The 16961-nt window shown below is 36.6% G+C and overlaps 1 protein-coding gene across 1 annotated transcript; it reads left to right on the top strand.

Annotated features, from left to right (window-relative positions):
• The first annotated feature begins 14209 nt into the window (after positions 1-14209).
• Positions 14210-15148, top strand: LOC120853317 (olfactory receptor 11G2-like). The gene has a single exon (XM_040227048.1). The coding sequence runs from the start codon at positions 14210-14212 to the stop codon at positions 15146-15148; it is 939 nt and encodes a 312-aa protein (XP_040082982.1).
• The last annotated feature ends 1813 nt before the right edge of the window (positions 15149-16961 follow it).

The following is a 16961-nucleotide window of genomic DNA, read 5'->3' as shown; positions in this document are numbered from 1 at the left end:
CATCATTTCTGTCCATTCTGTGAGGATTGGAGCGGAAATTACATTTACAAAGAGAATTATGTCTCCTGGTTCCTCCTCAGGAGATGAGCACATTTTCCTGAGCATAAGGGAGGGGACTAGACCAATAGTTTCTATTTTTGATTGGGCAGTCCAACAATACAGTTGTTGAGTGTACTTTTCTATATATGACTATTCACTTTTAAACTATCAACAAACCACTGTCAATAAATATAGTAAATATTAGTAAAGATTCTGAAAAAAAGTTTTCTTAGAATTAAAATAAAAATAGAATTTCAGATATTTCCTTTCTGCATCTCTCATTGGTTGCCTGGTGCACTGAACTTTGGAGAACATTGGTCTAGACAGTACAGATGGGTGTCTGCATGCATGCTAAGTTGCTTCAGCAGTGTCTGACTCCTTGCGACCCCATGGACTGCAGCCCGCCAGTCTCCCCCGTCCATGGGATTCTCCAGGCAAGAACACTGGAGTGAGTCACCATTTTCTTCTCCAGATGGGTGTCTGGCTAATGCTAAATTAATATATAAACTTTGACATGGGCAATTTAATTGTAAAAAACTAGAATTGACAGATTTACTGAACAAAAGAGTAATATCAACTAAATACCTTAAAGGAGAGAATGTGAGGCTTTACCCCTCATACTGTGTGGCTGACACAGAGCACAGTGGTATTATAATCTCGTTTGCTCTAGGAACTCATGCAGGCTTAAATTCTTTGGCTTTTTGGGGCAGTAACTTTATACTTTTGACTTTTATTGAATTTTCATTATACTAAAGTCCCTAGAGTTTTATTCATAGAACTTAAAACAGAGTGGCCCCATTTAGTGGTTGTGTCATTGAGTTTTTGAAATGAGGGAGATTAATTACTGAATTTCACCAAGTGTTTCATTGAATGAGATCTGAAGACTTTCAAATATTAACTTCCATTTGTATTTTTATTCCCTGTGAATTTGATAAAATTTCTCATGATTTTCACCTATGTGTTTGGTTAGAACATGTAGAACATTAAAAATTGCCTTTTTAGAGAACTTAAAACTTTTTATAGGTTAACACATATTATTCTCAACAATTGGGGATAGATGGCTAAGCTAAAAACAGATAAACAGCACAAAAATGGTGAAAATGACTTTGTATCTGAAAAACTCTCTGGCATACATTAATAAACAAAGGGCTTATTGAAAATTTTAAAAGTAGCTTTTAAAACTGATGCCTTTGTTCAATTTCAGCTTTTAGAACATTTTCTTCCTTTCTTTAGTATTCTTCAGAGACACCAATAGTGATTTTGAAATCACATCTGTAAATTCTTTCTGTACCCAGGGATATAATTTGCTTAGGTCTGAAAATATGCATTTATTTAAAATTATTAAGTGCTATTTTACTTTGTTTTTCTTGTCAATTCTCTTTTATACATTTTTCTTCTTTCTTTTGAAAGGAGATCAGTCCTTAGAGCTGTCCATATTCTAATTTAGATTGATTGTCCTTGCTGTTTTCTCTCCAGAGGGCAGAAGATAGCCTAGTCTTTTTCCTTCATCTCATAAACTTGCAAGCAAGGAGACCACGATGCTATCAGCTGGTATGGAAAGATGTTCTTGTTTAGGTTTTAGCCCAGTGAAAAGCTCACTAAATTTCTCAGAGAAAAACATTCCTTGTTTTTAATCACTTTATTTCACTTGTTTCTCTGTCTCTCTTTCTGTTTCTTTCTCTCTTCATTTCTTTTTTTCTTAGAATTACTTCTAAGATGACAAGATGACTTGAGATTTTTGTTGCTGGAAAATTTAAGGTCTACAATACTGTCTTATATAGTTTCAGTACATGATAATAAAGGAAAATATTTCCTAACATATTTTTATTAAAATATTTTTAAATAATAACATTAACTTTTTGATTGCTATCCATCATGAACCTTAGTTCATTTTCTATCAACTGCCACTTTGTTACCATAAACTGAATATATATATGCTAGTTACAATCTTTTCAGGCTTAGCTCCTAAATTTAGCTTTATAAGCTAATCACTAAACTAAAGAATTTAAAAAATTCAATAAAAGTTTGCCCAGTGTCTACTGCATTCTTGTATACTAAGCAAGGGGTGTTTTGGAACATATATTTATATCCCTTAATGATAAATACTATTTTCAGTAACATGAAGAGGCACTTTAAGTCAATATAAGTTTCATTGTAAATTGTGGTAGTTAAATCTATAACTCCACATTTCCAGATAAAGGTCACTAATTTAAATATGAAATACATAATTTTGATTTTTCAAATGAACAAAAATGAATAATCATGATACCAGAGTTGATAAAGGTGCAATGGAATGACACTTAGAAAAACTGTTGGAGGGTATATTAACTTGTACATTTTTTTCCTGGGTGGTAATTTAGAAATACTCAGAGCTTTTAAAGCATTTATACCCACTAAATAAGAATTAGAGGTGTAGAAAAAATTCATACAGTGCATAAGAATTTTTAGGAATCATGTTAAAATACAGATTCTGACTCAGAAGGAGTGGATGAGGTTTGGGATTCTAAATTTCTAATAGTGAAGTCGTACTGAAGTCACTCAGTCGTGTCCGACTCTTTGCAACCCCATGGACTGTAGCCTCCCAGGCTCCTCATTTCATGGAATTTTCCAGGCAAGAGTACTGGAGTGGGTTGCCATTTCCTTCTCCAAAATTTCTAATAAGTAATAAGGTAATGTTAATTCTTTGAGTAGTAAAAATTTATAAAGTCCTCCATACTTTATAGAGTTCTTTGTGTAGCAAGAGTTTATGTAGTTCTTTATATAGACTTCTTTAGAAAAAGTAAATAATATTGAAGAATATAAAAATTCCTGGAAAAAATGAAATTAATAGTAAATTTTTCAAGATCAGTGATAGGTTGCATACTTTTCTTCTTTATACATGTCTATGTTTCTTAAAATTTCAATAAATAACATATATTACTTTTATAAACTGAAAAGATAGACATTAAAATATGTTATTCTTGAAGGCATGTTTCTGGATCTTCCACTTTCCCTAACCAATTTTTGTGACCTTTGCTATTTCTGGAATGTTACAAGTTGCTAGGAAGCCCATTATTTATGTCACATGTTACTTACCATGCAGGATATCATTTCTCACTCACTTGCTACTTAGGTTTAAAGTCAATGAAGTAAGTCTCTGTGCCAGGGTTGAGGAGAATGGGAAGATTCCCAGCGGGGCATCCTAAAGGCTGTATTTTACTTGTAAGTGGCCAGCGCCATTTCATAAACCTAGGACACGGATTAGAAGTTAAGTTTAAAAAAATCAAATGTAACATCATGAGAAATGATAGCCATTAGCTTCTGGAGAGAATTTCTGTTATTAGTCTTTTCCCATGGGAAGGAAGCATACCTTATTTTCAATCAATTAATACTTTTCTTCCTTGAGAAAGAAAAAAAAAGGAAAATGATATTTTCCATTTTAGGTTTTAATTTTCTTCAGTAAATTTTAAGGAGAATATTGTAGTTTAGAATAAAAATAAAAAAAATCATGATGATATTAGACTGGATTAAATAAAGGCAATATACTTATTTTTCTTTTCTTTCGCCTTTACAGTTGATGAAATTTGAATGCAATGGTTTCTCTTTCAACTAGACAGGTAGAAAGATACTTTCTTGAACTCACATTTCCACTGTCAAAATATAACAGATATTTTTCTCTGTCCTGTGTTCATGAATATGCTCTTTGTTGAAGGAGTTGATTCAGGCACTTACTGGAATAGGAAACAGTGTCTGCAGATAAGACTTTCCTCTGCTCTTCATTTCCCTTGGATCTCAGATGTGTTTCCCCTACTCCCCATCCAGTAGTAGTAAGAATGAAAGCTTGAATTCTCCACTTATCCCCCCTGAAACTGTTGTTGGGCCAAATCCAATTTCCCTAAAGGGACTGTTTGCTGCTATTCCCTCAGCTGGATGGTCATTACCCTAGGGACTCATCTTTTGTTAAGGTTATTTCAAACATCTGATACTCCTTTTCTCATAATGGACCAATGATTCCATTCTATCAGTTGATGCTATGCATTTGCCATATAATTTTGAGCTTTTTTCTCTGATTAAAGGGACAGTTATTTTTTAAACTTATTTTTTAATTCATTACATGGGATCAAAAGCCTATCCATGCCTGTAGCTACCCTTGTACTTTGGCATACAAATATAGCAGTTAATATTTACTGAAACCTTGTTACATGTCAGGCAGTAAGATGAGTAAATTTATGAGTAATTTCATTTAATCCCCTCCAATCTGATATGTTAGATATACTTTTATTTTTACTTATGGGGAAGCTATTGAAGCTTACATTAATTAAATAATTTGTAACATTTAATAAATGGGAATGACAATATCTGAATTCAGTTCTCTCTGAGAGTGAAGCCTGAGTTCTTAAATAGTAAACTATTTATCTTCCATCTTTACCCATGAAAGACGGAAAACAATTGCTATTGATATCTTATGCTAGATACTGTGACAAATTCTTATATTTAACCCTTACAACACCTTGTGTGCTGGGTATCACTGTTGCAATTTTTAAAAATTCTGATTATCAAGGTAACTTGTGTTTAAACAAAAATTTGGAAGAGTCAGAAAAATTAAGGGAGCTTAAAAAATTACAATTTTTTCAAGCACACATAATTCAAGTAAAAACTTAACATATTCCCTCTGGTCTTTTTTGTTATAAAAATTTATACATATGAGGTCATACAGCATTTACACCTTAGTATTCTGCTTACAATAGCCTGCATTTTTCCATGTAACTAAAACTCTCTTAAATACTATTAAAGCTGCATAATAGTGAGTGTTTTAATATCATTTCCCTAGGGCTTTTAGGCTATTTAAAATTTTCTAATCTTAAAATAGTGCAATAAAAATCACTGGGCTTAAATTTTTTTTTTAATTTTATAACATTTCCTTAGAGTAGACTACTTGAAAGAAAATTACAATGTCAAAAATATTGTATATACATATATCCTTCAGATATATTCTCAGAAGTAGACTTGCTAGATTAGATGGTAGTTCTATTTTTAACTTTTTGAGTAACCTCCATACTGTTTTCTATAATGACTATACCAATTTACAATCTTACCAAGAGTGGACAAAGATCCCTTTTTATACATCCTTGATAAGCAATTGTTATCTCTTGTCTTTTTTGATGCTAGCCATTCTAACAGGTGTGAGGTGATATCTCATTGTGGTTTTGATTTATATTTCTCTATGATTAGTGATTTTGAGTAACTTTTCATGTACTTGTTGGCCATTCATAAATCTTTGTGAAAATGCCTATTCAGGTTCTTTGTCCAGTTTTAAACTGGATTATTTGTTTTTTCCTCTTGAGTTCATGAGTTCTTTATACATTTTGGATATTAACCCCTTATGGAGACCCCAGTTCAATTCCTGGGTCAGCAAGATCCACTGGAGAAGGGATAGGCTATCCACTCCAGTATTCTTGGGCTTCCCTTGTGGCTCAGCTGGTAAAGAACTCCCTGCATTGCAGAAGACCTGGATTGAGAAGATTCCCTGGAGAAGGGAAAGGCTACCCACTCCAGTATTCTGGCCTGGAGAATTCCATGGACTGTATAGTCCATGGGGTCGCAAAGAGTTGGACACGACTGAGTGACTTTCACTCAGTTCACTCACTATCAGATATATGATTTGCAAGTATTTTTTCCCATTCCATAGGTTGTCTTTTCATTTTGTTGATTGCTTCTTTTGTTGTGCAGAAACTTTGAAGTTTGATATCATACCTCATGTTTATCTTTGATTTTGTTGCTTATACTTTAAGTGTCATAGCTGAAAAGTCATTGCCAAGATCCATGTCAAGAAGCTTTTGTTTTCTTCTAGGAGTTTTATGCTTTTAGGACTTATGCTTAAATCTTCAATCCATTTTTAGTTAATCTTTGTGATTAGTGTAGGATAGGGGTCTAGTTTCATTCTTTTATATGTGACTATCCAATTTTCTCAAGATTTTTATTGAAGAGATTGCCTTTTTTTCCACTGAGCATTCTTGACTCCCTTGTCAAATATTAGTTAATTGTATATGTATGGATTTATTTCTGGACTCTCCATGCTGTTCTGTTAGTCTATGTGTTTGTTTTTAATGCCAATATTATACTATTTTGATTACTATAGCTTTGCAATATAGTTTCAAATCAGGAAATTTTATGCCTCCAGCTGTGTTCTTCCTTCTTAAGATTGCTTTGGTGTCTTTTGCGGTTCCATACAAGTTTTAGGATTGATTTTCCTATTTCTGTGAAAAGTACCATTGGAATTTTGAGAGATTTCATTGAGTCTGCAAATTGGCCTCCCAAGTGGCTCAGTGGTAAAGAACCTACCTGCCAAAGCAGAAGAAGCAGAAGATGCAGGTTTGATCTCTGTGTCAAGAAGATCCCCTTGAGAAGGAAATGGCAACCCATTCCAATATTCTTGTCTGGATGATACTCTGGACAGAGGAGCCTATGGTCCATGGGGTTGCAAAAGTCAGACATGACTGAGCACACATACCTTGGTTGAATAGATTGCTTTGGTGAGTATGAATATTTTAACAATATTACTTCTCCTGATCCATGAACATGGACCCATGGAATATTTTTCCATTTACTTGTGCTTTCTTCAATTTCTTTCATCATTATCTTGTATTGATACATCAGTCTTTATTATGAAGCCAAAAAAAAATTGAACAGCTGTGGTACCATGATATTTTTTTTTACCCTAAAAGTAAACAACCAGATGCCAGTCATCAAAAGATCAGAAAAAGGAAGAAAGAAGAAGGAGTGCTGGTTGTGGAATATGTGACTCCTTTCCATTGTTCATGTATTTATAATTTATCTGTTGTGATAACAGTTAAAAAACAAGTTACTGTTGGGAGCCGTGTTAGGCATTACTAACAAAATGGAGGCATGGCCCCAAACCCTTCTCATTCTGCAGGCATGGTCCCGGGATGAAGGAGTTAGCTCTTGTGATTCTGACTTGTTCTTTCCTTTCTTCAGCTGAGTTGGCTGGAAAGAATGTTAAGGTGCTTGAGAGAAGCATGAGAAAGCACAAAGCCTTCTGCAGTTGTGCCCAGAAAATAATCTATAAAATAACCATTGACATTTGTTCAAGGATCTTTACAAAGAATGTCCCAGGATGAGCACATAGGCCGCAGCTTGAGGCCATGGGAAGGATTGTTTCTGAGACCTGTTTGTGAAGGAAATATTTATGGCAAAAGAAGTTTAAGTTTGCTGAGCTTAGGGTTTAGGAATAATTAAGAATAGCTAGAAGGCTTTTTCGGAGAAGGCAATGGCACCCCACTCCAGTACTCTTGCCTGGAAAATCCCATGGATGGAGAAGCCTGGAAGGCTGCAGTCTATGGGGTCGCTGAGGGTCGGACACGACTGAGCGACTTCACTTTCACTTTTCACTTTCATGCATTGGAGAAGGAAATGGCAACCCACTCCAGTGTTCTTGCCTGGAGAATCCCAGGGACGGGGGAGCCTGGTGGGCTGCCGTCTATGGGATCGCACAGAGTCGGACACGACTGAAGTGACTTAGCAGCAGCAGCAGCAGCAGCAGCAGAAGGCTTTTTAGGAGATAGTGAGCTTAAGATTGCAATTGTGTTCTTTGGCATTTCCTTTCTTTGGGATTGGAATGAAAACTGACCTTTTGCAGTCCTGTGGCCACTGCTGAGTTTTCCAAATTTCATCTCACATGCTAATAAAGTAATGCTCAAAATTCTCCAAGCCAGGCTTCAGCAATACATGAACCAATAACTTCCTGATGTTCGAGCTGGTTTTAGAAAAGGCAGAGGAACCAGAGATCAAATTGCCAACATCCGCTGGATCATGGAAAAAGCAAGAGAGTTCCACAAAAACATCTATTTCTGCTTTATTGACTATGCCAAAGCCTTTGACTGTGTAGATCACAGTAAACTGTGGAAACTTCTGAGAGAGATGGGAATACCAGACCACCTGACTTGCCTCTTGAGAAATCTGTATGCAGGTCAGGAAGCAACAGTTAGAACTGGACATGGAACAGACTGGTTCCAAATAGGAAAAGGAGTACGTCAAGGCTGTATACTGTCACCCTGCTTATTTAACTTATATGCAGAGTACATCATGAGAAACGCTGGGCTGGAAGAAGCACAAGCTGGAATCAAGATTGCCGGGAGAAATATCAATAACCTCAGATATGCAGATGACACCACCCTTATGGCAGAAAGTGAAGAGGAACTAAAAAGCCTCTTGATGAAAGTGAAAGAGGAGAGTGAAAAAGTTGGCTTAAAGCTCAACATTCAGAAAACGAAGATCATGGCATCCGGTCCCATCACTCCATGGGAAACAGATGGAGAAACCGTGGAAACAGTGTCAGACCTTATTTGGGGGGGGGGGGCTCCAAAATCACTGCAGATGGTGATTGCAGCCATGAAATTTAAAGACACTTACTCCTTGGAATAAAAGTTATGGCCAACCTAGATAGCATATTCAAAAGCAGAGACATTACTCTGCCGACTAAGGTCCACCTAGTCAAGGCTATGGTTTTCCCAGTAGTCATGTATGGATGTGAGAGTTGGACTGTTAAGAAGGCTGAGCACTGAAGAATTGATGCTTTTGAACTGTGGTGTTGGAGAAGACTCTTGAGAGTGCCTTGGACTGCAAGGAGATCCAACCAGTCCATTCTGAAGGAGATCAACCCTGGGATTTCTTTGGAAGGACTGATGCTAAAGCTGAAACTCCAGTACTTTGGCCACCTCATGTGAAGAGTTGACTCATTGGAAAAGACTCTGATGCTGGGAGGGATTGAGGGCAGGAGGAGAAGGGGACGACTGAGGATGAGATGGCTGGATGGCATCACTGACTCAGACGTGAGTCTGAGTGAACTCCGGGAGTTGGTGATGGACAGGGAGGCCTGTCTTGCTGTGATTCATGGGGTCGCAAAGAGTTGGACACGACTGAGTGACTGAACTGAACTGAACTGAGCTTAAGATGCTTGGGGCAAATAGGATTTAGAAAGATAAATAAACTGAGGAATGTGGCATAAGTTACAATGTAATCACAAATTAAGTATAGGACACATAAGAGAAAGTAGATAATAGATAGTAAAGCCAATTCTGAGAGAATTGCTGAAGCAGGAACTCTGTTTGTAGGACAACAGTGATTTCTGGAGTAAATCAGTAAATCTGGGTGGGGGAAACTGAAAATGTCAAACCTCTGACCTAATGCTTTGGTCAAAGTATGAAAGAGAACCTGAAGCTTGAAATAAACATGTAGCTCCTTACTATGAGTCAGAGACTGCATCATTGTCAGCCGACACCACTCACCCCTTCAGGTTGATTCCCTGGCTGCTGGAGCTGGACTCCGGCAAGTTACTTTAAAGTTTGTGATGCTCACAGGGAAATTGGTCTGACCAAACTGTATCCGTCTCATCTAGAGCAGTTGTTCTCAGAAAAACTTTACTATGGATAAAGTGAAGCTTTTTAGGATCAGAATATTCCTCAACAGGTCTGAGATGTCACACGATTATACTTCCAGGAAGTCAGAGATTGTGCATCCAAATTGCTTCCTTTTCAAGACTCATTAAAAAAAAAAAAACAAAAACAAACAACTGTGGACCCTAGAGGGCAATCAGGACATCTCCCAGTGTTTCTTTTATGTGGGTCCTCAGGAGAAAGCAAACACATTAAGGGGCGGGGAGACAAAGAAGATGGGTTTTCCTTAAATAATAATCTTGTCAGAGCCAGAAGTGATTGAATGCTAGAAATGTATGCTTTTTTCTGCAGACAGGACCCTTGCATTCTAGTGGGGGTTGGACATACCTCATCAGAGTGAGTGTGAATGAATCCCTCCTTTTATTCTATCTTCCACACAATAGACAGATATTATTTCTGTATTAAGTGAATGAATAGATGTCTTGAGGTGGTCAGTTAATTGAGAATTTCAGTGCGTGGTATTTTATCTGTGCAAGGTGGCCAGATAGGGCAAGGCCCTAGGGTTTTTTCTTTGATAAAATTACCATGAAAATGAGCATTACTCTTTGAAACAATCCTAACATACAGGGAAATCCATTATGGAAAAAATTTTCAAAGGTCTCAGACTTCAGGTTTATTGTCTTAAAAATTTCTAAACCAGTTTTAGTCATTGGCATTATGAATAACTCAGCCATCCTTGAAAGGTCTCATAATTTAATATCTCCCCTGGTTGTATAATTATTCTCCTAGTAGTAGAATTTCCACATGATTACTTTCTATGTCATAAATCCTCTCCAAATTCATTCCATCATTCCAAGTGCTTCCCACCCTTTCCAAATCACCGTGCTGTCTTTACCTGTAATCATGTCTGGGCCACAATCACCTCAGTGATGAGTATTGTATTATTGTAGTGCTGTGTCCTGTCTATTGTCACCTTTATTAAAAGTGCTCATTCAAGTGAATGCTGGAAAAGATGGAAAGGTTGATGTTGGAGGAGAGGAGGGTGGTCCATGTTACTAGCTCAATTATTCAAACCAGGGTTCAAATCTTGTCTCTCCCATTTACTTCTCTATGACATGGGAAACTATCAAATATTTTTAAAACCTGGGTTATTTGAAGCTATTCTCTGTGTAAAAAAAAAGCTTTGTCAATCCAGACTAAAGGGATACAACTCCAGTTCTACTCTCCTAGCTTTAACATATACAAGGCAGTAAAGGATAAAGCTGTGCCTGGACTTGTAAACTTTAATTAAAATGGAAATTTTCCTCATAGTGTTTTTTTTCAAGCAACCCATACATATATATTTAACAAATCTGTAGCTGAACCGCTTTGTGGAAGGTACTAAAAGAATAGTGACCAATAGGTTGCGGATCAGAGAAATAGGAACATTGTATAGATAATTATCAAAAGGGGTTTTATTCAAAAGGTAAGGAATTATTAAAGTGATTATTTCAGTGAGCAAATTTCATGTGCTATTTGGGAATTTGAGTATATTTTTATTGAGAGATTCATTCTGAGTTATATATGATGCAATTTTAAGACTTTTTTCCATTATAAGTTAACACCATAGAAGTGCGTTGAATTCATATCATTTGTGAGATTGAATACTCAGAGATAAGAATGTGTATGGAAGCTATATTTTAGGTTCAAACAGATACTTTTAAAGGAAGAATCAGATCAATTGGCTCATGTTTTTCTTATGGTAACTAGGGCAATAAGTGGAGCTCACACTAATCATTTACTTTATTCTAGGCTAGGTGTTTTAAGAATATGTTACATTTAATATTTCATTAATTTCCATGGTAGATATTGTTACTCTGATTTTTAAAAAATTACTTATTTTTAATTAAGGATAATTGCTTTTCAATATTGTGCTAGTTTCTCCCATATATCAACATGAATCAGCCATAGGGGACATATGTCCCCTCCCTCCTGAAATTTCCTCCCACCTCGCACCCCATCCCACCCCCTCTAGGTTGTCACAGAGCACCAGGTTTGAGCCCCCTGTGTCGTACAACAAATTCCCACTGGCTGGCTGTTTTACATGTGGTAATGCACATGTTTCAGTGCTACTCTCTCAATTTGTTCCACCATCTCCTTCAGCCACTGTGTTCACAAGTCTGTTCTCTATGTCTGTGTCTCCATTGCTGCCCTGAAAACAGGTTCATCAGTACCATCTTTCTAATTCCATATACATCCATTAATATATGATATTTGCTTTATGATTTACTTCACTCTGTATAATAGGCTCTTGGTTCATCCACTTCATTAGAATTGACTCAAATGTAGTTTATGGCTGAGTAACTGTCCATTGTGTATATAAGATTAATCTCCAAAATATACAAAGCAGCTCGTGCAGTTCAATACCAGAAAAACAAACAACCCAGTCAAAAAGAGAGCAGAAGACCTAAACAGACATTTCTCCAAAGAAGATATACAGATGGCTAATAAACATATGAAAAGATGTTCAACATCACTTATTATTAGAGAAATGCACATGAAAACTACCATGAGGTATCACCTCACAGCAGTCAGATTGGCCATCATTGAAAAATCTACAAGCAATAAATCCTGGAGAGTGTGGAGAAAAGGGAACTCTCTTGCATTGTTAATGGGAATGTAAATTGATACATGGAGAACAGTATGGAGATTCTTTAAATCACTAGGAATAAAACTACCATAAGACCCAACAATCCCACCACTGAGCATGTACTCTGAGGAAAGCACAACTGAAAAAGACACATGTACCCCAGTGTTCTTTGTAGCACTATTTACAATAGGACATGGAAGCAACCTAGAGGTTACTCTGATTTTGCAGATGCAGAAATTGAAGCAGAGAGAGACTCACTTGTCCTAGGTTATAAATACTGTTTTTCAAAGATCCAGGACTTCATTATAGCCCTCTTGAATTCTACCTCTTCTTTGTGAAAACAAGATGTCATTTCCTGAAAATAAAATGTAAAACCGAAAAAAAAAAAATTCTTTTTTAAAAATTAAATTGTGATAAAACTTACATTGCATTCTTAAACAGTCACTTTGACTTTGCACTTCAGAAGCATTAAAATGTAGAGTCCTCCCTTTATTTATTTATTTTTTAAACTTAATCCTACATATTTAAAATGAAAATTGAGGGAAAATAGTATAAATTAATAAGGAAAGAAAAATAAATGGATTGAAAATCTATTCTAACTAAAAGCTAAAGTATATGATATGATTTTTTAAAATAGTAAACTAGCAAGTTTTGCAAATGGGACTGAAAGGGTATAGCAAATGTGAATGAAAGGCACTCCACAGAGGATAATTGGAATTAAATTAAAACAATTTAAATATTTTAAAGCACATGCTATATTCCTTAATTTAGACTGGGAATTGTTGCATTAGCCTCCAGTTATTTATGAGCTCTCTTTCATTTTACATCCTTGCGCTTCCCTGGTGGCTCAATCGGTAAAGAAACTGTCTGCAATGCAGAAGACCTGGGTTTGATCGCTGGGTTGGGAATATCCCCTGGAGGAGGGCATGGCAATCCACTCCAGTGTTCTTGCCTGGAGAATCCCTAAGGACAGAGGAGCCTGTCAGGGTGCAGTCTATGGGGTTGCAAAGAGTTGGACATAACTGAGTGATTAAGCACAGCACAGCCTCTAACTCAGTAGCATAACCTCCATGTTTTGCTTTCTTTGTTGTCTATTCATAGCTTCTGAAAAACCTCTAAGCTCAAACTTCTCTGGATATTATACCCATATAAGTGAAAGTGAAAGTGAAAGTTGCTCAGTTGTGTCTGACTCTTTGTGACCCCATGGACTGTAGTCCGTAGACTTCCCCAGGCCAGAATATTGGAGTGGATAGCCTAAACCTTTTCCAGAGGATCTTCCTAACTCTGGAATCCAACCGGGGTCTTCTGTATTACAGGCAGATTCTTTATCAACTGAGCTATCATGGAAGTCTGTACCCATATAGAGTGAGTGAAGTCGCTCAGTCGTGTCCGACTCTTTGTGACTCCATGGACTGTAGCCTACCAGGCTCCTCCCTCCATGGGATTCTCCAGGCAAGAGTACTGGAGTGGGTTGCCATTTCCTTCTCCAGGGGATCTTCCTGACCCAGGGACTGAACCCAGGTCTCTCGCATTCCAGGCAGATGTTTTAACCTCTGAGCCACCATAATTCTTAAAGCAAGGTGTATTTTTCACATCAGAATCAACTGGGAATATGTTTTTTTAAAATGGAAACATAAATAAATTAGTGTATTTATTTAGAGGTATGCATTATTATCGTGATCTACCAAGAGTCTATAGTAATGTAGTTACATAGGGAGGAGAGCTTATGGACATTGTGATGATGATCAATCATCACAAGGCAATGAGATAATTTAAGTCCGGCTTAATGGTGTGACTACATTTCTGAAGCTTATTAGCGCTACTTGATTTAAACAAAGGTGGCTAGTTCAGGTGTTTAATGATTCATTTCTATCTCTATTTTTCTTACAGGCTAAAATTGGAAGAAAATATCCTAGAAGAACTATTTAAAGTGAAGTAATATTTAAAGTAATATTATCAATGGTGTTATTCTATCCTATGTCAATGCTATTTTGAGAAAAATTCTTCATATTGACTAAATACTGATATTCTATCTCTACTTATAAAGCCACTTACTTCCAATGATAAATTGAGGCAAGAAAAACTGAATAAAATAGACTCTTAATATGCACTTCTGATTATGTCTGTGCACATTATAAGTTAGAGGAAAATGCATGTTTTGCATAACGAGAGTGTCACTGCTACCTTTCCTGAATTTATCCTGCTGGGTTTCCTGTGTAGCCAAGAAATAGAGATTCTCCTTTTTGTTTTATTCTCCATCATCTACATCTTGACCTTGTTGGGCAACAGTGCTATTATCTGTGCTGTGTGGTGGGACCAGCAACTCCACACTCCCATGTATATTTTATTGGCCAACTTCTCATTCCTGGAGATCTGCTACATCAATTCCAATGTGCCCAGCATGTTGTTCAACTTCCTATCCAAGACCAAGACCATCTCCTATCATGGCTGTATCCTACAGTTCTACATCTTCCTCTCTCTTTGTGCCACAGAACTCTTCTTCCTGGCCCTCATGGCATTTGACAGATATGTTGCCATCTGCCGTCCATTTCACTACCGAACCATAATGACCAGGAAAGTCTGTGGAACCCTTGTGTCTGCTTCCTGGGTGGGTGGATTCTTATGGTTAGTCACACCTGCTGCTCTTATCTCCCAAGTTCCATTCTGTGGTTCAAATGTCATTGATCACTACCTCTATGATCTTGGGGCAATGCTGGCTATATCATGTGTCCCTGTCCCCAAGACAGCTCTGACTTGTAGCACTTTCAGTGCTGTGATAACATTTATCACTTTGTTCTACATTCTTGTATCCTACACTCTGGTACTTCGAGCTGTGGTTCAGGTTCCCAAAGGTTCAAGTAGGGGAAAAGCCTTCTCCACGTGTACCTCCCACCTGATAGTTGTGTTCCTATTTTATGGCTCAGTCACAGTGATGTATGTAAGCCCAGGGGTGGCCAGTCAGCCTGGGCTGCAGAAGTTCTTGACCATGTTGTACTCAATTGCAACTCCACTTTTAAATCCTCTGATCTACAGCCTCAGGAATAAGGAGATGAAGGTTGCTGTGAAGAAAATTATGTGTAAACTTTAGAAACAACTCCTGAATGGGAGACACTTTGGTGAGCTAAAGTTCCTTTTGAGGACTGTTGTAAAGAGTCAAGGAAAATTATACTTAAAAGTAATAAATGTTACTACTTCTAAAATAGGTATTTCTAAAGGAGAATTTCTTAAAATTCAAAGTCTTCTCTATTATTTACTGATTGAGTGACTAGCTATTTAAGTTGATATTTATCTGTTTTCCTAATTTTAACTGGAGATGACCAAGTTAAATCGTATCTCCATCATAATGTGGTAATATATTATCAATAAAAATTGTACCAAAATTTATCATTACTTATTGTTGCCAAGTATGAATTTCAGCAGTTTCTTTTTTCCCAAACTTAAAAAATTATTATTTTTATTATTAAAGTATGATTCATATACAGTTTTATATTTGTTTTAGCTATACAAAATAGTAATTCAATATTTTTATACATAATGCTCAATTTAAAGTTGTTATAAAATAATGGCTATAGTTCCCTATGTTGTGCAATATGTCTTTGTAGCTTATTTATTTAATACATAATAGTTGGTATCTCTTAATCTCCTTTTGTGTCTGTCTCCCCTTCCTTCTCTTTACTGGTAACCACTAGTTTGTTCTCTGTATCTGTGAGTCTGTTTCTGTTTTGTTATATTCATTTGCTTGTTTTTAGATTCCACATATAGGGGATAACATACAGTATTTGTCTCTCTCTGGCTGACTTATTATACTGAGCATAATACCCTCCAGTCCATCCATGTTGTAGTAAAAGCCAGGATTTCATTACTTTTTATGGTTGAGTAATATTAGGGAACCCCAGGTGGCTCAGTACTAAAGGAACTTCCTGGCAATTCAGGAAACGTAGGAGTTGCGGGCTGAGTACCTGGGTCAGGATAATCCCCTGGAGGAGGAAATGGCAACCCACTCCAATATTCTTGACTGGAGAATTCTATGGACAAGAGGAGCTTGGTGCGCTACAGTCCATAGGGTTGCAAAGAGTCAGACATGCTTGACTGAACACTCAGCATGCACACATTTTATGTACATGTGTACATAGAATACTCATCTTCTTCTTTATCATTCCTCTGTTGATAGACACTAAGGTTGCTTCCACATCTTGGCTATTGAAAAAATGCTGCTATGAACATTGGGTTGTGTATGTCTTTTCTAATTAGCATTTTCTTTTTCATCAAATAAATACCAAGGAATGGAATTTCTGGATGATATGGTAGTTCTACTTTTAGTTCAAAGTGTTTTCCAAAGTGGTTGCACCAATTTACATTCCCACCAACAGCGCACAAAGGTTCTTTTTGTCTATGTGTTTGCCAACATTTGGTGTTTCTAGATGATGGCCATGTTGTTGATGATGGCCATGTTGTCAAGTTGATGATGGCCATGTTGTTAGGTGTGAAAAGATGTCTCATTTTGTTTTTGATTTGCCTTTCTTTGATGATTAGTGATGTTGAGTATCTTTTCATCCGCCTGTACATCATCTTGGAAAAACATCTATTCAGGTCTTCTGTCTATTTTTAATCAGGTTGATATTTTTTGAGATTGAGTTGTATGAGCTGTTTATATATTTTGGATTTTAATTGCTTTGTTGGTCATATCATTTGCAAATATTTTCTCCAATTCAGTAGGTTGTGTTTATCTTTTGTCGATGGTTTCCTTTGCTATACAAGTTTTATGTTTAATTAGGTCCTATTTATTCATTTTTGCTTTTGTTTCCTTTGCTGTAAGTTACAGATCCCAAAAAGATGCTTCTATGATTCGTGATAAGAGTGTTCTGCCTGTGTTTTCTTCTATGAATTTTATGGTTCTTATC

The sequence above is a fragment of the Oryx dammah genome, unplaced genomic scaffold, assembly GCF_014754425.2.
Source record: "Oryx dammah isolate SB20612 unplaced genomic scaffold, SCBI_Odam_1.1 HiC_scaffold_26, whole genome shotgun sequence".
In the NCBI taxonomy this organism is placed as follows: Eukaryota; Metazoa; Chordata; class Mammalia; order Artiodactyla; family Bovidae; genus Oryx; species Oryx dammah.
Note: the sequence above shows the minus strand (reverse complement) of the source record. Positions and strands in the feature narration are given on the sequence as shown.